Source organism: Lepidochelys olivacea, assembly GCF_965140295.1.
Source record: "Lepidochelys olivacea isolate rLepOli2 genome assembly, chromosome: 11".
In the NCBI taxonomy this organism is placed as follows: Eukaryota; Metazoa; Chordata; order Testudines; family Cheloniidae; genus Lepidochelys; species Lepidochelys olivacea.
In genome coordinates, this window is record NC_140421.1 from 62,450,577 (window position 1) to 62,471,352 (window position 20,776).

At 39.4% G+C, this 20,776-nt stretch overlaps 1 protein-coding gene across 5 annotated transcripts in view; it reads left to right on the plus strand.

The window, feature by feature from the left end:
- Nucleotides 1-20,776, plus strand: part of PARD3B (par-3 family cell polarity regulator beta) — a 607,862-nt gene that overhangs the window by 470,330 nt on the left and 116,756 nt on the right. For all 5 annotated transcript variants that reach the window (XM_084642619.1, XM_084642620.1, XM_084642618.1 and 2 more), the window contains exon 19: nt 9,654-9,764. In XM_084642619.1, the coding sequence (XP_084498745.1) occupies nt 9,654-9,764 (111 nt within the window). The remainder of the gene's footprint in view (nt 1-9,653; nt 9,765-20,776) is intronic.

Genomic DNA, 20,776 nt, shown 5'->3' on the forward strand with positions numbered 1-20,776 from the left:
GCCTCCACCGGTCTTCGATGCCCACCACTGATATGCAGCATCATTTACTGGACCATCCCACTGACTAAGAATAAATTAATTCAAGTTCTATTACTTTACTACAAAATTAGATATAAATATTTTAGTAGAAATAAATACAGTTGTTATGGGGGATGGATGTTAGTGCACATAAAAATAAGGGAATGACAGCACTGAATGAGGCCAAGTACATATGAGCAGATGCTTTGCAAGCCTTATGCCCCTTACTCTGCTGGCATGTTTCAGTCTTGACCCACAAGAAGTTTGTGATTCCATCTCTGAGTGTTCTGAGGAGAGGTCACCAGTGGCGTTTAAATGTATCAGATTATGTTAATGTTGATGTATAAGTAAATGTTCAGTGAGATTTAAAACCTCCAACGTCATTCCTGTTTGTGACTTAATCCAAATTTACCCTAGGTGTCCAAAAAGGGGGACTGGGGGGAATAAACGCAACAGCATATTAACTCACTTTGTCACTCAGCCACTGACCCAATATTAGGCATCAGCAAGGTAAGCGCTCCTAGAGTGCCAAAATATTAGGGAGGGCTTCCTGTGAAATCTGCCTAGCTTTGTAGTGGCCTGGCACCAAAATCTCTCAGGAAGCTCTTGCTATTGGCCTTCTGATGCGAATAAGTAGAGGGCTTTAATGATGCCTGTTATGCAACCTAGTTGTCAGCTGTATCTATTCTGACTCTGCCTACGCCCATGAACATGCCCACAGTCTTGTTAAAATGTACTAGGTATCACAGCTGATGTTTTTCTGACCACAGATTTCAGATTCTTTATATGATGCTTATTAGGAATTGACACTTAAATTTAATACCAAAACAGTTTAAAAACAATAAGGAGCATTTTCAAAGTAACATAAGTGACTGAGGAGCCTAAATCCCTTTTCAAAAATGACTTTTAGGCATTTAAGAGCCCAAGAGTTATTGAAAGTCAGTGGAACTTAGGCTTCTAAGTGCCTAAGTCATTTTTTACTATGGGACTTAGGTGCCTTTGAAAATGGTATTCCTGGGCTACCACAGGGATTACATTTGCGAACTCCATGTAGGCTAATATCTAGAACAGTATTTGCTTTCACTTTCGATGTATTTACTTGCCTGTGTTATTAAACCAAGGGCGAAAAAATCAGGCACTGGTATGGAAAAGGAAGAAAATATAAGAATATATGGGAGAATGGTAGTTACACAGTCTAGTGGACAAGCAAATAGAACTTGGTGGATTGGACAGACTATAAATCAATTTCTGATTCCTCTGGTCAAGCTGTAAATCATAGCTGTGCCACAGTATCAACAGTACTTGTTGATATGCTTGATGTGGGGGTATACACTGCTTGGAATGGGTGCCCCTTGCAAGAAAGAGAAAAAAACTTGAATTCGGAGATCTGAGCACTAGCGTATTCTGAACATGGAAATAGAAGCAAGGCCACCATTTGATGTCACAGATTTCCTATAGTTAGTTAATATCACAGGAAAACACCACTTAGTAAAGGCACAATTCCCACTCTCCGCCCCCCCCTACAATGTGAATTCATTATCACTTGCCAGTTGCTCGAAAAATAAATATCTTAAACTGTTGTTATCCTTAATAACCACCCTTTGTCCCTAAAAAGAAAAGGAGTACTTGTGGCACCTTAGAGACTAACCAATTTATTTGAGCATAAGCAAAGATGCTCAAATAAATTGGTTAGTCTCTAAGGTGCCACAAGTACTCCTTTTCTTTTTGCGAATACAGACTAACACGGCTGTTACTCTGAAACCTTTGTCCCTAGTATTACATAGCTAGAGATGCTAATGAGAGTTAGTCCATGCAACTGATTCAGTAGATTGGCACAGTGCTTTTGCAGATGGCCTCTTCTAACACAGAAGACCTGAGTATGAGAGCGCTTTCAGATGTCTCTTCCTTTCTGGCTCTGGTGGAACTACTGTATTGCAGAGGTGTTGCTCGGCTTTCGGTGATGGGGGATAGAGCTGCCCTACTAGATGCGCATTTCCTACAGCCAATTCACAGAATGTGGTATGGGGCTCGCTGCTGTCTAAGTTGAGGGCAAATTCAAATTTAAAAGGAGGGATTTGAGGCATATAGAGGTAAGGATAATGATGATTCTGGAGAGAAAATTGTAGGGACCTGTCTAGACCACCTTTAGTCTGCAACATCCATGGAAAAGAGCTGACTCTCAGAAGACTAGATGGGGTATATTTGTTTATCTGATATTGGAGCTTGTATTGTGTCCAAAACACCAAAATCAGGAGACATTTAATCCTAGAAGACCATTTTTTATTGTTTTTCACATGGATGCTACAGTATTAAGCTTCACTGTGTAATGTAGGTCTTGCATTTGGCATTTAGCTTCTGAATTTGATCCTCTGCGTTTAATATAGATATTTATTTGTCAATTACAACAGCAAAGAGACTTCTTAGAAGATTTGATACTAGGAGTTTCTTGACTGACCCTTAAAGGTAGTAACAATTTTGGGAGCCAAGCATTTATATAAATGCTATTAAATATCCTCTTTGAACTCTGTTTGCTTCATTCTGTTGATGCCTCTGAATTTACGTAATGAGCAGTATGTAAAAATAAACACTTCAAGGTTTGCATGTTCTAATGGAAAAGTTCTCTGCTGTGGCAACTTTTGAGGCAAGAGTCTTTTTCTTTCTAGAAGAACTTCAGTAGGAAAAATATTTCACTATCGGTTTATTTTGTCAGGGAATTCAGAAGGCGGGTCATGTGGGATGTAGAAAGTTACATGGAATATGGAGGGTTAATGCTCTATGTTCTTAATTTTAAATTCCAGTAAATGTGGTTTCAGCTTTGATCCTATCAGGACTAATTCCTTTGTCACTCTACTAATTAATTCAGCATGCTGGAGAAAAGATGCTAATTTGGGCATCAAAGAAGTAGAGGGTGGGGTTTTTTTTGTTTTTTGTTTTTAATTAGAGTTGTTAAAACGATAAGTTTTACTCCCATTAGACTGAATCTGAAAGCTGAAAGTCATTTTAGTCTTGTTCCCAACAGTTGAATATAATAAAAAATATGTCCTTGTTTCTCTCAAAATTGGCATAAAAAACAAGCAGCAACCAATATTCGTGTTAATAATGTAGGCTTCTTTAATGAGACTGCTTCATCCTTAATAAAGAAAGAAATCTTCTGAATATCAACTTTTTCTGCTAAACCTTTCCTTTTCCTGTTGCCTGTTATCAGCTAAACCCCATTGTTTTATTGCTGCAATTGAACTCTCTCCAAAATGGATTTGAAGATGGTTAGCATGAGCATACTTTGATGTACCAAAATGTAGCTGAATTTAGAGCTTAATTTAAAAAATTCACCTCAGATTTATAGTTACAGAAAATCTAATAAATTGACCTGGACCGCACATGACTAAATTCATTAGCCTGTGGCCAGATCAGTTTTCTCTTTCCACAGATAGTCTCAGCAGCCCTATGAATGCAGAGTTCGATTGTGTTTATTGCTTAGAACTACAGTACAGTACTTCCATCTGCAAATAATTCTATGCTCAGTGCAGCTTTTGAAGTGATCCAAAGCAGGTTAAATGGGTGTGAGAATCCCAAGATGTCTATGTAACCACTCCCTTCTGGCAAAAGAAACCAAATCTTCTTACAGATCCTATTGCTCCCTCATAGCAACCTTTTCTTAGTTTGTGGAAATGGTGGTGCCAGTCATGAAAGAAAAGGAAGGCGGGTACCTGCGTTTGCTGAACAGGGGAAATTATTCTCTATAGTGCTTTATTATAAACTGTGACTGACTTGCACTGTATAGTTGTCGTGTGCACTTGTTCTCCAATCATGGGCTGCTTCTACTGAGACCTGCTACATATTCTCTGTAGTACAGGAGCTTCCGTAAAACCTTTTCTCCCAATAATACTATACGGCTTGCTTTTAAATATTTAGAAAAACACTAAAAATATAAAACAAATATTTAATTAACATTGCTGTTAAAAAAAATATAAACATAAAATGAGTCTGGAGCAGTAATCACAAGCAGTTAATCTGACTCACTAAAGATCTTTACAGCAATGTCTAATATCCTGTAAAAGTGTATGTATGAAAGTAATTAATCAAAGCACAGCATTGCTTCTAGAGAGTATTTCTTCTGCTGTAAAGCTGAGTGATAAAATAACTTAAAACTCATGGCAGTAGCGGCAGTTAATAAGCTTTTATAGTCCCTCTGTGGACCTGAAAATCATACCTTATTAGTATCTTTATCTTTCTTGCTCACCCATCTTACTTGCATTCAGATTTAATTTTGAGGGTTATTTTTATATTTCTAGTCTTTCACAGTGGAGCTGCTTTAATAATCTCAGCATGGGTTTTTGGCTGTGAAATGGGTGTTTCTGTTATATACACTTTACAAATCACTCTAGGTTTTTTCCCAAATCGTTTCTGGAGATACCATGGCATTATTGGGATATGTGCATGTTTGTTTTTTTCATGTCTTGGACTAGTTGAATTATTTTTCTTTCACCACAGATGTTTGCAATTCCATTCTTTATTAGCTGCAGTGACACCTACCGATAGGGGGAACCTAATTAACTAAAGAATTCCCAATTGCTGAATTTAGCTAGCAAGCTGCTTGGGACTCTACCCAGCAGATGTTTCTCCTGCTTAGAAGTGTAGGGACTTTATAGACTTCCCTGCTTGTTAATCCATGAAGCAAATATCAACACATTTGAGATCTGGAAATTCACTGTTTAACACAGAAATGAAATGTTGCCATGACCACAGTTTTAGGTCTTGCATTTAAGACATTTTTCCCGGAACAACAGGGCAGGACCGTAGAACAGGAGGTTTGCTTTTGTCCTTGAAATCTTGAAATGTAAAAAGGGATGAAGACATTGACAGAATGAACAGTCCGGGAGCCTTTTTTCTCTATCTCTTGACATTCACTGTAGAAATATAAACATTCCCTCTTTATATACCAGAACCAATAATATAGTCATAAATATTCCAGTAAGAAATCACACATTTGGTATTCAAGGAGTTGATTCACTCAGTGTTTCTAATGGAAAATACCTTAATTATTCTCAGGACGTGGTGATTTCTTTCAATGGGTAAAGCTAATACTAGCAAAGGGAAATCCATCTGAGTAGTACAACGTGTTTTCAAGAATAGTACATGGGTTTTCACATGAGGATGACTCACTCATTTTCATCGTTCTGAGGGCAGATCACATAAAGAAAATCCCTCTCTACTTCTGCATGCAGGAGTAGTGTGCTCAGAGCATTTGGAATATTGTCCTTGTATAGTGAAAAGCATACTAATGATTCTATGGCTACAACTTCCTTCACAGGCATTACACCAGGTAATCACTATATTGCATAGGACACATAAACGCATAACTTTGCTACATGTTTTTTTCCCCTCTATTATTATTTTAAGTGGTTTCATTCCACACAAAACAATCTAAGCAGATGCACACACTCTGTTCATTTTTCAGGTCTTCTAATTATATTCCTCCCTTTGCTATGTAAGTTTTTGAATAAATAACAATTGTGTCAGATAGTACCTTAAGAGAATTTCCCTACATACAGTGTAGTAGAAAGAGCTTTTAAAGATTGGTGTGCAATAAATTTATTCACTAATGGTTTTAGTCTTATATCAATCATTTTAATATAAAAGGCAGGTTTTACTGTAATCCAGTTATTTGTTGTCTGCAGATTTTGTAAGCCTTGAGGCCAAAAGCCATTCACTTTTCACAAAATTTTCATCTTAACTTGATTAATACCATAACTCAGTTGTTCCAACAGCCTTGTTCCCATACATTAAGCTCAGTGGGAGCTTAGAATCAGGCCCAATGTGAGGTTAGCAAGGAAAGAATTTTGTCCCCTAAACGTTAGAGAAATATTAAGCCTGGAATGCACAAAATTATGCAAAATTACAATAAGTAGAAGTTAATTTCATCAGCATATGTCTGTGGTAATTTAGAACACATCAGAGAACGCAGACCTTTGCAAATACCATAAATTTCAGGGCATGGTGTATTCATGCTGTCAGAGAAGATGCTGGATATTTTGTGGTTTTATGTAGTACATATGTTTTTTTTAATTGGTGTTGGATTTTTGCAAATATATATTTTACACACACACACACACTCTGTCTCTCTCTCTCTGTCCCTTAATGTCCATGCTGGATTTTTGCTGTTCTGCAAAACATCATGATAATAATAAACAGTAATAAGGAATAGATTTTTAAGAGTTTAGTAATGAACGGAAGAGGCCAAAATCAGAACATTTTCCCAGCCTTAGGCAACATACTGTGTATTTAGTGTGAAGGTAAATATTGTAAGCCCACACAGCTCTAGGGTGAAGTCAAAAATAGCAGAAAAACTTGTTTTCATCAAGACCAATCCACCATTGCTAGTTTATAATTATATTTGACCTTACCAATTTGTGGCAACAGCCGCTATACTCGCAAACAGCACTGTTTGTGCAGAGATTTAAAACTGGCACTTATTACAAACAAAATTGTCATTTTATTTAAAAAATACTTCCTTTTGTAAGCAACAAATAATACCCAGACTTGAAACTCAAAGGGGTTCAATTTTTTTAAAAAAACATTTTTTGTATGCTACATATCTAACTTTACCTCCCTACAGCAACACAAAATGCCCAAGAATAATGTTTTCAACATCTATAAATACTCAAGACAAATACTAGACTCCACAAAGCCGTAATTGATACTATGGGGGAACTGTAGGCAGGAAGAATATAAACAAACTGCCAGAGTCAGATCAGGGCCAGGACTCAAGAGCTAATACATTCTCTCTTGAGGATACTGCCAAGCGAGATCTTCAGTGAATATGCAGGTGCTGGAAAACAGATTATTTTCCCATCCATCCTGCAGGTGTTGGACTAAGGTGTGTGCGTGGGTTTAGTTTGGTTTTTCCTTGCATTACTATATGAAAAAACATCTGCAAGGTCCCATCTAGCTCTTCTTTTCACCAGTCTCTGTGTCCATCCCTCTTTCTCTTTCTCACACGCATGCTCTCTCAGTCACTCTCTCACCTGTACATATACACACCCACATGCCTACCCTTAACCGTCTCTTCCTAGCTGCTACGTTCTCCCCTCAGATTGTGGAAAACTCCCCATCACATGTGTGCGGCTCCACAGTCTCTGGAGACCACAGTTGATAATGGAGCCAGAGTGTAGACTTTCCACTCCTGAAGAGCGCAGTTATGAAATGTAACGATTCCGCTGCCCCGTAGTGAGATAGGACTCCAGAAGGAGAACCAAGTATGGCTGGTATGTATTTTCTGGAGTAGCAGTCTATTACTGTTTTAAATAGGACTTGGGGCTGTGGCTGCTACTGCAGAGATGTGGGGAAGAGTAAGATGAGGTTTGTACAGACACACCCACCATACCACCAGTATGTCCAGTCTCCCTCCTCATTCCATTGCAAAGAGCCACCCTGGAGCTCTTCTGTACCCTGTGCAAGGGAGGATCCAGTCCTCTTGCCTGGCACCTCTGCTTCTTCCCCCCTCCTCCTCCACCCTCACCGTGTCTTTTTCTCTCATTCACTCACCCACCAACATGCAGTGGTGCTGGAGCATTTTTAGTAGTGGGGGGTGCTGAAAGCCAGCCCCCTGTCCATGCCCCTCCCCCGAGCTGAGGCTGGGAGCAGGGCTGTGTCGCTGTGAGGGGGGACCTGGAGAGGGGTAAGGGGGCTGAGGCTGTGGCCATAGCTGGGAGCAGGCGTAGGGCCAGGAGCGGAACCCCAGGCAGGGTCCGGCAGCCAGAACCCCACGTGAGGGGCCAGGAGCAGAGCCCCAGCCATGGGGCCAGGAGTGGAGCCCTGGGAGCAAGGGGCCAGGCATGGAGGCCTGGGAGCGGGGGGGGGGGCGGGGCTCGGCTCGGCGTGGAAACCCAGGCATAAGGCCAGGGAGCAGAGTCCTGGCCATGGAGCCAACAGATGGGGAGTGGGGCACAGGGCCGGCCCCCAAGACCTGAGCCTGGGGAGTTGAGTCCTGGGCACAGGGCCAGCAGTCCCACATAAAACCTGGGGGTGCTGCATCACCCCCCACACCCGTACTTCCCGAGCCTGTGTAAATATGGCTGCTGTCATAACGGAAATGCCGTCTTTATCTGCAAGATTTGTCCTTTAGTTTCTAGTGACTTCATTTTTCTGTAGGCTCAGGCCCATTGATTAAATTCACGAGCAATCTGGATCAGTACTTTGGGAGTCAGAAGGTACGTTTACACTTGGAGCCAGGGGTGTGATTCCCAGCTCACACGGACATACTCACACTAACTCTCATCAAGTGAGCGCGGTAAAAATAGCAATGTAGCTGCAGCAGCACATCCTAGTCACTCCAAGTACAAACCCCCTGGACCTTGTGGGTAGCTAGTCTGTGCCGCCACTCCCCACTGCCTCTGACACCAGGGCTACGCTACTGTTTTTAGTCCACTAGCTCGATGAGAGCTAGTGTGAGCATGTCTGCTTGAGCTGGGCCTCACACCTCTAGCTCCAAGTGTGGACGTCGTCCGACTGAACAGACACAATAATTCCGCTTTGATCAAAGGAGTTATGTGATTTACAACTGAAGTCTGTGTAGTGTACTTCAGCTATCGTACTGAAGGCAGTTTGGACTGAAATGAAAAATAAAAAAGAATAAAAAAGGAAAGAGCTCCAAGGAAATGTTACTGACTTCCATAGAACTATTCAAAAAGTTGTGAGGCATATTAATGAAGTTAAAATACAGCAAGCTCCGTGAAGAAATAATTTTTCTAATTAATTTGCATGTAAAGGCACTTGAAAGGTTGCAATATGATAAAAATGACTGATCATTTGTGACCTATAAAATTCAGGATTTCAAATTTGGGGGGTGGGGGGAGGGGTTAGCCCATAATGCTTTGTGTATCCAACCTCAAGATCTAACTCAATGAGAAATGAAATCTAGCTCTGCCACTTAATAACCTCTTGCAAGTGCTGTGAAGAAAGGAATATAATTTTGCATGTCTTTGTACAGTGCCTAATACAATGGATCTCTGGAGCATTCTCATAATATAAATATTAAATAATAATATATTATTAGATAGAAAGTAAAGCATTTAAGAGGGAACTTTTGTGAAGTAGCTCTCTCTCTCATCTTGCAATAAGGCAAGATTTATTTTTCATCCTGATTGCACCTTCCTGTGATTTTAAACAAAAATCAACTCTATACCTTTAAATTAAAGCCATATGCAAACAAGTGACAATTTTTACCAATAGGAGTAGAACATATGGCCAACTCTGTATGTTGGCACATAAGATTGTTCTGAAGATTGTTTTCAGAGAGCCTATTCTCTGGTAAGAAGAACCTTCAGCTACTTCGAAATGTATGCTAATAATAGCTTAGCATCGCAGCTGCTTTTGTTTCAGGTCTTGCGAGGTGGTAATTTCTACAATGCACTCAAGGTTCAAATACAATTGTGATCAAATACTGTGTAAATGGTTCTTAGTCAGAATTATTGGTAATTTATTTTATTATTGCAATAGGTCACTTACTCTAGGCAATCGCTCATTACGTTGTGATTGTGTAAATCTCCAGCTTTGTTGTGTACTCAGTAAATATTGCATTTTTCCTCTACTAATTCTCTCCCCTTCCCCTGACTCTTCCCTAATGTCTTAATCAGATTTGGAAAGAGGAAAGAGGAGAAAGGTGGGAAAGCTGACCAGAAGGGAGATCCAAAACACGGCACACTGAGAGAAGAAGAACTAGAAAAGATGAAAGATGAGCGTGAAAGGTGAGTAAATCATGTAAACATCTATGTTGATTAGAAGAACAGAAGGCAAGGACCTCCTATGTAGGAAGGAAAGCCAGGACAGTTGTTCCAGGCCTGGACCGGTGATATGCCATCCCAGCCCTCCGCCTATCGGTCTCTGCACTGCAACATTGTTAGGCCAGTCTTCTGGCTTTCCCTTCATGAGGCTGCTGCCATGCTGGGCTACTGCATAACAACATCTACTCTGCTTCCTTTACTTCTACGATAGTGCTTAATGCATTCTCTGCACAGCCTGGTGCAGCAGCTCCTCTTCAGGGCCCACACTACCCAATGTCAGTAAGAGGACCTTCTCCTGAGGCCTCGCCTCATTTCTCCTCCCCTCCCTCCCTCCCAATGCTACGTCAGCTGCTACTTCTGGAGCTCTGTGCACTGGGCTTCCCCACTCCTCCATAAGGCAGTAGGAGCAGCTTCTTATGGGTCTCCAGGCTCCCTTTCTTCCTGCAACCCTCATAGTGGTTTCCAGCACTCCAGGCCTCTGCTGACTATGGTGCCAATCCACAGGTTTTCTGCTTTAAGTGCAGCTTTGGTATATTAATCTTTATGTTGTTTCCTCCTTTTTTGTGTTTTGTTCACTCAAGGTTATAGAAGAAATTAACCTCTTAGATTCATGTTGTAATAATATAAAGTACACAAATGCTGAATATGCCTAAGGACAATGGGAATAAAGTAGTACCCAAAGGTTAGGGAATGTCCTGAGAGATTGAAGAACCATTGTAAACCAAGGGGGTTTTATTTTACTTCTGTTGGTTTTTTTCCTCTCTCATAAAATATGCCTGTCCCATCCATAATCTCAACAACCTCGCTGCCTTTCCAGCCCAATAGGACTAATAGCTTTTACTTCTCCTGCCTCCCACCCTCCTAAAAAGCCTGGAAAAATAGGTAATCCTTGCAGTGCTGCCCTGAAGGTGAGCAAATTCTTCTCCTCCTCCTCCCCAGTAAAGACTAGCTTTCTGGGTGCAACCATAGTCCCACATGGTGGGTCTTTGTTCCCCTCCAGTAGATGGTGCATGTAAGAGGTTAATGAGTCTGCTAAGGTTATCCAGTTACTGCAGTACTGATATTGGATATAGTTACCCAATGTTTTAATAGGTAGTTTATCTAAATTAAATAATATCAGAGTAGGATTTATACCATTTGCTTTAAAATTTCTGTAGCGTGTCCCTGGTTTTGCCAGGCAGTGGAGTGCCGCCTTTATTTTAAACTGCTGATTCCCAATTTGGATGCTGGCAATTTGAGAGGTATTTGTCCTTCATTTTAAAGAAGCCAGTGTCTTTTATTAGGATACTGGCAAGCAAAGAAGTATGTATCCCATCTGTTAAAGGGCCAGTGTCATTTACTAAAATGTTGGCAGACTGAAAGGAATGAGCCCTTCTGTCTAAAGGGCTAATGTTCCAATTGGACATGAGATAATTGTTCTTAACATTTCTTAAGTGTTAACTGCTTTTTAAAAATCCATAGTCACTGACTGATGGTAAATTGGTAAGGATGTATTAGAAACAAGCAGCCTAATGTCTTCATCATTCTGTTTTCTCTTCTCTAATAATGATTTAACTTTCTGCCCTGGAAGTGTTTGACTGAAATGGAGAACAGCAGGTGTGTTGAGAAGTTGATGAACTTAGCTGATATTTTTAACTCACTTATTTGATTCTTCTTCCACATTGCAAATGAATAGAAATATCACCCTCTCTCCTTCAGGTAATTCTGCTTACATAAAAAAATTCCTCGTATTATCCCAAAAATGGTATAACATATATTGTATATACAAGCAGGTCATGACGCTTCTCTAACTAAAACAAGAACATAGTTCTCTATGTTTGGTAGTTCAAGACTATCTACTAGTTGACTTGACCCCTGTCTTGTATTGCTAGTCACAGGGTGGCAAAGATTTTAGCAATGATAAAGGAAAAGTGCATACTGTAGCTGGTTTTCTCACAACACATTTCTGTGCAAGAATGATATGAGGGGTTGATTAAGATCAGCCTCAAGATAAGTAACCCAGTTTAAATGAAATTGAGTACTTTATATTGTTGACTATTCACCGAATGATGATGCTTATGAAGACAGTATAGATGAGTTTTATAACTGTGTCCCAAGATTCAGTAATCCTATAATGTATAATGTAATTCAAGCCTAAGATTTTAATGCACATATTGGCAAAGAAAACCATGCGGAGAGCCTACACCATAGATCTCACTGCTACTATGACTTCACTAACTGCAATTCTGCATACGTTGTCTCATCTTTAACAAACCAAGCTTCACTAAAGATTTACTAGAATGTAGGCATCATCTTTTCAACTGCACTCTTGTTTGGAGTGAAATGTATTTATGACAAAACTAACAAGTACTTGACTGTAGCGTGATAGACTACAGAACTGTAAACAAAACAATCTCCTAACTAACCTTGAGCAAAGTATTAATTACTTTTCTAATTTTGACTTTCATAAGTGATATTAATTACCTATCTAATTTTACCTTTCCATGAATAGTTACATAGTAATTTTTATTCTGAAGTCTCAATTCTATCCCCTAGAATAACAAACTTAGTTTGGCTGCTTGAGGTTGTATGTCAGTTAAATGCTGACTGCCTGGGTTTTTCAAAGGTCTGCCACACTAACCAATACCCCTTCACCACATGTGTGTATACATCGATCTGACACATTTTTTTAAGACCCTGAGCTATCTATATCAGGTGTTAGTGGCAGACGTCCGAGTTGTTGATTTTTGGGGTGGGTGGGGTAGGATTAATGATCAAGGGCATTTCAGCATCCTAGCAGCTGTGTGGACCTTGCATGATGTTGGGAGGTTGGTTTTGCATGCACTGCACGTTTGGCATGCCTCCAAAGGCACAAGATCTCTGTGGGGTGTGTTTTCCAGTAGGAAGTGCATTCGCAACTTGGAAGAGTAGGATTTCTTTTGGAGTTTTGCAAAGTGCAAATATTCCCCCCCACCCAATAACATGGTATTTCATAAAACCCAGTGGGCATCAGGCTGCACATATGACCCTTACTTACAAGGTGAAATGTTGTTGCTGTACTCATGTAGATCTTATTTCCATTCCACATCTTTCTTTTTTAGTCCTTTCTTTTCTGTGTTTCCTTTCCTTGCTTCTCTGTACCAGTTTTGTACCACCAACACAACCTACGCTAAAATGTGAAGGTAAAACATAGTTATTATTTATAGTGCTGGCTGGAAAGGAAGAATTCCATTCCGCAAAAAGAATCTGAGGTTTTGAAATTTGTTTTCATTCCACATCAGAACAAAAATAAGAGCTTTCAAAATTGTTCATGAAAAAACATGAGAGAGAACTAATGAAATGTTCACTGGGCTAGAGAGAGGCTGACTCCATAGCCTAGTCCTTGGGGCATTTACCAGCAATGTAGGGGAACCAGGTTCAAGTCCCTGCTCCAATTCAGGCTGAGCGGGGACTTAAAACCTGGATCTTCCGTAGCCCAGCCCTAACCACCAGGCTATTGGCTATTTTGGGATGGGTTTCTCTGTGCTTTGGCTAGAAATTGCTTCCTGGACCTGAAAAACCTTCCCAACGAAGATGATAAATTTCTGCAAGAAGTTTGTTTCGATAAATTGGCATGTTCCGTTGAAAAAAAACTCGACCCGCTCTAATTATTTATTGTTTATATTAGAAGTAGTCATTAGAGGTTCCAGCCAAGATCAGGTCTTCGTTGTGTTAGATGCTGTAAAAACACATACCAAGTCTCAGACCTTGCCCCAAGAGCTTACAGGGTAGATATAAAAGACAAAGGGTGCGAGAAAGAAAATAGCATCATTATTCTCATTTTACAGACGCCAGTTCAGTAATTTGTCCCGGTTCACAAAAGGAAGTTTCTATCAGAGCTGGGATCTGCGCCCACATTTCCTGATTCACCATCTATCGCCAACCAAAACCACTACTACCCTTTCTTTCTGAAACCTGGATTACATTCAATGATTGATGCTACTATGGGCTTGAAATGGTTCATGGGAATTTAGGATGTGAGTCTTACTTTCTCAGTAATAGCCATATCTGTATCTAATTGCATATGAAGTCAGCACCTCCTGTAAATTTCACAGTTTATTCCTTTTTTCCACTCTCCTTCAGTCTTTCATTGCTCATAGTAGCACATATGACTAAAGCCTCACCGAAGAATGTCAGAACTTCATGGCTGTATTGTATTAGGAGGTTTTCCTTGCCCCGCTATTTGATTCTCTGAACTGGTAGTTTGGCCTTTCTAATGCAAGTCAATGGTTTATTGGACTGAGGCCCTATTTTAAATAAACTCCTCATTTTGTTCGTGCTTCGGAGGCTTTGTCCATAAAAGGAATAAAAGCAAATACTATGTCTAAGGCTGATTTATTTATTTTTTAATCTGAGTCAAATTTATATTTTTAGTGTGTTCAGAGTCAGTTACTACCAAATTGTCATTTTTTACATTTTAAAAACAAGCTGTTGTTTTAGTAAATTATCAAGTACCAGAAGAGGTGGTCATTTTATTTATTTAATTTTTTCAACCCAGGCTTTTCCCCTTCCCTTCCTGTCTAACTCATGTTTGGATGCCTTTTAATTTTTTAACATTTGAAAACTATTGTAAAACAAACGAGAAAAATATATTAGGTACTTGAGTTTTACGTGTAGTAATTTATTCTCTTTTCAAATGCAAATAAAGTGAGTATCAGTTGAAAGAGAGCTATTTTTCCCTGTTTGTTTAGGATGATTTTACTGGAGCATCCCTGCTGAGACCAAAGTCTCCTTTCCAGCAGTCGAACATCTTACAGAAGTTAGAATAAAATTTCCCTAAATGAAGCTCCTCATTGACACTGGGGTGATTTTAATAAATAACATATGACTTAGTGAGTATAAAGACACACTGGGTACAGACCAATGCTCTGCACTGGGTTCCTTATGGGAGGCACTACTTTATTTTGTTAATTAAACCTTAGTTTTGTGTTTCTCACTGGAATTAATTGAGGAGATTTAAAAAAGTATCATTTAAGTTTTTGTGCAGAAAGGAAGAAAAGCAAAGGGAATGGCCCTTATTTTCAAAAACTGGCCTGAACTGAAGGTAGGTAAGAGCAAATCTCAAATTTGGAGAAAGTTAATTGGATTCAATCTCTACATTCAGGATTCTAAATTTTCCTTCCAAAAGCTGTGCAACCTTCTCCCTTGTCTTATCGGCTGCTGCATTTGTTGCCCATTCTCATAGTTTAAATCAATACATGTGTTTTTGATATTTGGCAAACTGAAATTTAATTTTGCAGCTGCGCGATCCCTTTAGAAACTAAATGCATCTTACAGAAATAAAAACATTCAGAGAGAAAACATTTTGAGAGAATACTAGTGAGTGAAAATCTATTCCTGTTCTATCAGCATTTATTTCATTTTATTTAATTACAGAGGATTTGTGTGTTACTGGAAATGAAAATGAAAACCGGAATAGCCGCATGAGCTGCAATCTGATAAAACGGCCAGCTATTGTTTGGAATGAGAAGTGCATGCTTGTGGTGTTCAAAACCAGTATATTTTAAAACCTACACACACAGATAGCTAACAAACCCATGTGGCTTTTGTGCTGTAGTCTGCTAAGTCTTGGAGTATTATTATTATTATTATAAAAATAAAAACCTGGAGATGGTCATATTGATTCTCTGATAAAATCTTGGTACTTTATTTCTATCACAGCTCAATTCTGGGAAGACCATACCTGTTTGGGACTCCTGTGTTTTTTGCATCACTATTTATTAAGGGTTAATCCAACCTGCATTACTGTTCATTGAATATTCCTGACTTTGCAGCACAGCTAGGTCCTGTGGTTTAGACAAAATAAGGTGTTGGATGGGATCCCAGTTTTAATAGTCCCAATTTATTATAACCATTGAACCCTGATCAGATCACAGATTGGATTAGATCCCAGTTTTTTAAATGTCCCAATTTATTGCTGCCTTGGAACCCTGATAAGAATATATATTTGATTAAGGCTTCGGTTTTAAAAAAATTCCAGTTAATTACTTGTAGATTCTTATTAGATCATAGCAGTGTAGCATGGTATGTAGGAGTTATGAAAAAATTACTGGATGAAGTTACACAGGTCAAGGTCAGCGCTTCATTTTGTGCTGACAGTATGAAGTTATCAGATTTCTGTTTATTACAGTGGCAGCACTTGCACTGGACAGGAGGACAGACGAATCCCATCCCATTGATTCTAAGTGATTCTCATTTTAGATCTGCTGCTGCTATACATACCAGAAAGTGTAATAAAAGCCTACCATTGAGCAGTGAGGGTCTGATATGTGACTATGACTGATTGATGTCAGGAATCCTCTCCCACCTTTCGTAGGGCATGACATTGCATTTAAACCAAGTGGTGGTTTTTAAGCTTCTGTTTACAATTTATGTTGTTGCTAAAACAGAATTTGCTCTGACAGACTCAGCAAGCTACATACTGCTAGTCCACAAAGAAGGACACCTCCAGTACAGTACTGGTCTGTGGCTTGAACCCAGAATGTTCTGGCTTAGAGCTGAGTACTGTACTGGACGTGGGAGCCAGACTGATGCATGGTGTGGATTATTTGACAGATGATCCTTTTGTCCAATCACCTGGTTTCTTTCCCAGATGTCGCAGTCCAGTCGGTACTTTCCAATATGTCATAGCCTGGCCCTCTAAAGAACCCCAGTGTTTCATTCCCGTAGCATAGTCTCACTGGCTTCCCCTTCATTGAGACAATAATTTCACTATGATCCGGATGCTCTTCTTCAAGGACTATGCTCTCTGGCCACCTAAAGAGTCAGAACATTTTGTTGGTAATGGCCTGGCTCTCTCTGGAGTAATATGCCAAGCTGTGACACTTTTTTTTTTTTTATTGAAGATACATCTTTAAAGTGGTGCTGTAAAAGAGAATTATAACTGATTGCATTACTGACTGTTTACAAGCCAAAGGAATACTTCATAGGAAACATGGAATTAAAATGGAACTTGGAAAAGTAACATTTATTAAGAGCTATCAAGTTGTTTTGTTATTGCTGCTGGAAAGCTTAGTTGCAGAGACAGAGATTGGGAGAGATCCTTCACTAAGGGTAATTCTCTTTGGTACTGCTCAAGCAATGCAAAGGGCACTTCAAGCTGTCTTGATGTAGAGCTGTAAAGTGCTGTAAAGCTGGATCTACACATTCTGCTGCACACAGGGGACATTCAAAGATGGGTCTCACACATTCACTCTTCTAGTGATTCTGGACTCACAGAATGGTTCCTAGGAGACTGTTTCATCTGGCATAAGCTAGAGGAGTCTGCTGGCTGCTCTAATTTACCATTAGAGCTCGTTCGGCTTCTTGCCAATGCCAGGATCAGAGGAGGCAGAAAAATGGCTCGGAAAGCCCACTCTTGCTTTCCCCTTCAGTAGATAGAAATCTGTATGACATCAGCACTTTGCGTGAGCATGTGCTTGGGGCATAACTACAGACTGCCTCGTCTCTCTCCCCCTCTCTGCCAGAGAGTCTAAGGCACATGTTTGTAGGCATGGGCAGTTAGCAAGGGAGTTTTTCATAGGATCGTTGAACTCGAGTGGTCGTCTGGTCCAGTCCCCTGCATTCACGGCAGGACTCAGTATTCTCTAGACCATCCCTGACAGGTATCTGTCTAACCTGCTCTTAAAAAGCTCCAATGAAGCAGATTCCACAACCACCCTGGGCAATTTATTCCAGTGCTTAACGTGACAGGAAGTTTTTCGTAATGTCCAACCTAAACTGCCCTTGCTGCAATTTAAGCCCATTGCTTCTTGTCCTATCCTCAGAGAATAAAGAGAACAATTTTTCTCCCTCCTCCTTGTAACAACCTTTTATGTATTTGAAAACTGTTATGTCCCCTCTCAGTCTTCTCTTCTCCAGACTAAACAAACCCAATTTTTTCAATCTTCCCTCATAGGTCATGTTTTCTAGACCTTTCATCATTTTTGTTGTTGTTCTCTGGACTTTCTCCAGTATGTCCACATCTTTCCTGAAATGTGGCACCCAGAACTAGACACAATACTCCAGCTGAGGCTGAATTAGCACAGAGTAGAGTGGAAGAATTACTTCTTGTGTCTTGCTTACAATGCTTCTGCTAATACATCGCAGAATGATGTTTGCTTTTTTTGCAACAGTGTTACACTGTTGAGTCTTGTGATCCACTATGATTCCCAGATCCCTTTCTGCAGTACTCCTTCCTAGGGAGTATGTGTCTAGCTGATAGTTCCTTCCTAAGTGGAGTACTTTGCATTTGTCCTTGTTAAATTTCAACTATTTACTTCAGACCATTTCTCCGGTTTGTCCAGATCATTTTGAATTTTAATCCTATCTTCCAAAGCATTTGCGACTTCTCCTAGCTTGGTTATCATCCACAAACTTTATAAGTTTACCCTCTATGCCATTATCTAAATCATTGATGAAGATACTGAACAAAACCAGATCCAGAAATGATACCTGCGAGACTCTAGTTGATATGCTTTTCCAGCTTGACTGTTAACCAGTGATAACTACTCTCTGGGAACGGCTTTTCAACCAGTTTTGCACCCACCTTACAGTAGCTCCATCTAGGTTGTATTTCCCAAGTTTATTTCTGAGAAGTTCATGCGAGACAGTATCAAAAGCTTTACTAAAGTCAAGCTGTACCACATCTGCCACTTCCTCCCCATCCACAAGGCATGTTACTCTGTCAGAGGAAGCTATTAGGTTGGTTTAACATGATTTGTTCCTGACAAATCCATGCTGACTGTTACTTATCACCTTATTATCTTCTAGATGGTTGCAATTTTTGTTTGTGTGTGCAGTGCACACATTTAGTTCTCCACAACAGATTTAGTACTGGAAAACTAAAAAGTCCTGTGTTCAGCTTAGTTTTAAATTAGGGACTATTAATTAAAAAGTCAACCTTCCATTGCCAAACTCAGGTGAATTTGTCTCTTTTTCTTGTAGGTAGACTCTGTAGATGTGTCTGTAAACATGAATTGAATATAATGTATAATGAAGACATTTTTAGGGGAAAATCATATCACAGGAATATCGTTTTGAATCTTCCACTCTTAGAATTTCTTTCAGATGGAGAAAAATAACCTAATATATGCACTCCAGTACTTTGTGCTGTGAGCTCATAAGATCTCACTAGCCTAAGAAAAGTTGCGACAGGTTAGCGTTTGGGCAGGAGACTTTCCCAGAACACCTAGCGCTACAGGAAATGGTATTGGTGATTGAGTAAATGTCAGTCTTCCCTCTGAGTTGGTCCTGAACCAATGTTGCAGCATGAATTTTCAGGCTCTGTCTTTTGAATGCAGTGTAAAATCAAAATCTTTGTATCCTGGGATCAGTACTGATCACGTAGTATTTTTCTTTAGGACAGTGGTATTAACCTCAGTGTTTTTGCCAGATTCTAACTCTGATACTCACTAGAGCTGAGCAAATAATGTGCAAGTATATTACAGTTTCCTCACATTGAGTCATCATTCAACTTATCTGGTTGTTTACTTATGAAATGTTTACTTTATGGAAAGATCATAGATATTCAAACCTTGAGCTGTGTTGTAGAGCTGTGATTGTTCTGTTTCTTTTTCTTGATTGGTTAAATTGCAAGGACTTTGGAGAGAATATTTGCATCTGCAAATACTTGCCTTTTGCAATTCTCTTTCTATGGCTGTTTGCTCCAGTAAAAGTTGATCACTTTTAAATTGACAGAAACACACAAACACGCATGGGATAAAACCATGATCAAAACAAATTCACTGAAAAAAACTGAAATTACGTTAATGGAAAACCTTATATAGCCTTCACACTGCTGTTCAAAAAGTAGCAAATGTTCTAGTAAGTATGTTTTGCCTACCTAAATTTCTCCTGGGTGCACTATACTCTACCAGCTTAGAATAGTAGACTTTTACACTTGTGCAAGGCAATTGAAAAGAAGCCCTAGTAATCAAGCTGGTTTCTTTCCTTTTTATGCTTGATATCTAGTAATAACAATACTGCAGGAACACTTACACTGGTCCAACCCAGTTGCCTTCAGATGTTACCTTCAGTTACCCATCTTTTTGGTGGGTTGAAGACTAAAGTACTGAATTATGAGAAATACTTAACTTTCCACTTTAAAATATTGGGCCTGACCAGAGAATTAAAGATTGGCAAAACGCAGATGAGACTTTTAAGGGTAACACATTCAAGTTATGAATAAGATTTGTTAATACTTGTATGAAAAGTTCATGCATGTTAATAATGATAAAATAAAAAGTTTAAAGCATTTCGCCAGATGCTGCCCTCAGATAGTCACATGAAATACTCAATTCACTTTAGTGAGTGTTGCATATGAAGGTCTAAAGGCAGAATTTCTTTGGTCCGCTTTTATGTAGATGAATGAAAATATGATGTTTTAACCACTGAAATATATTGTGCTACCAGATAGAAAAAAGTATTAAAATCTTAAACCCAACTGAAATCCGATTGACCTCCTGGGGCAATAGGGTACTTTCTCCTAGACAACACTTTTCTCAATCTATGTGTGAATTAGGGAAATGAGAGACAAAGGCAGAAATGTTATGTAAAATCACAGCTGAGATATTAAGACTCTAAATCAGATGTAAATTAAGTAATCATTGCAGTTTGGAGATCTCAGGCAGCATCACGTGAGTGAAAAAATGCAGTGGCTTTTATTCGGCTGCACACAAGGAAAGACCGAATGAATGGAAGAATGTGTTTTACACCAATTAACCTGATTAAAAGACTCACAGGATTGGGCCTTTTTGTGAAATTGGAGCTACATCTCAAGCCGCTTTCACAGCCACTCCCTTTTCACTATATTAATTGCAAATCGAATACTAATTATCGTAAATGACCTATGCCTCCTGCCTATCTATTCCTATTGTATACTTCACCTTTGCTAGTTATTGTTCCTTCTCCTATTCTGCCTTTGGGAATTTCCTTCACTTATGCACTGATGCTTGGTCAAATCGCTGCTTAAAACACAC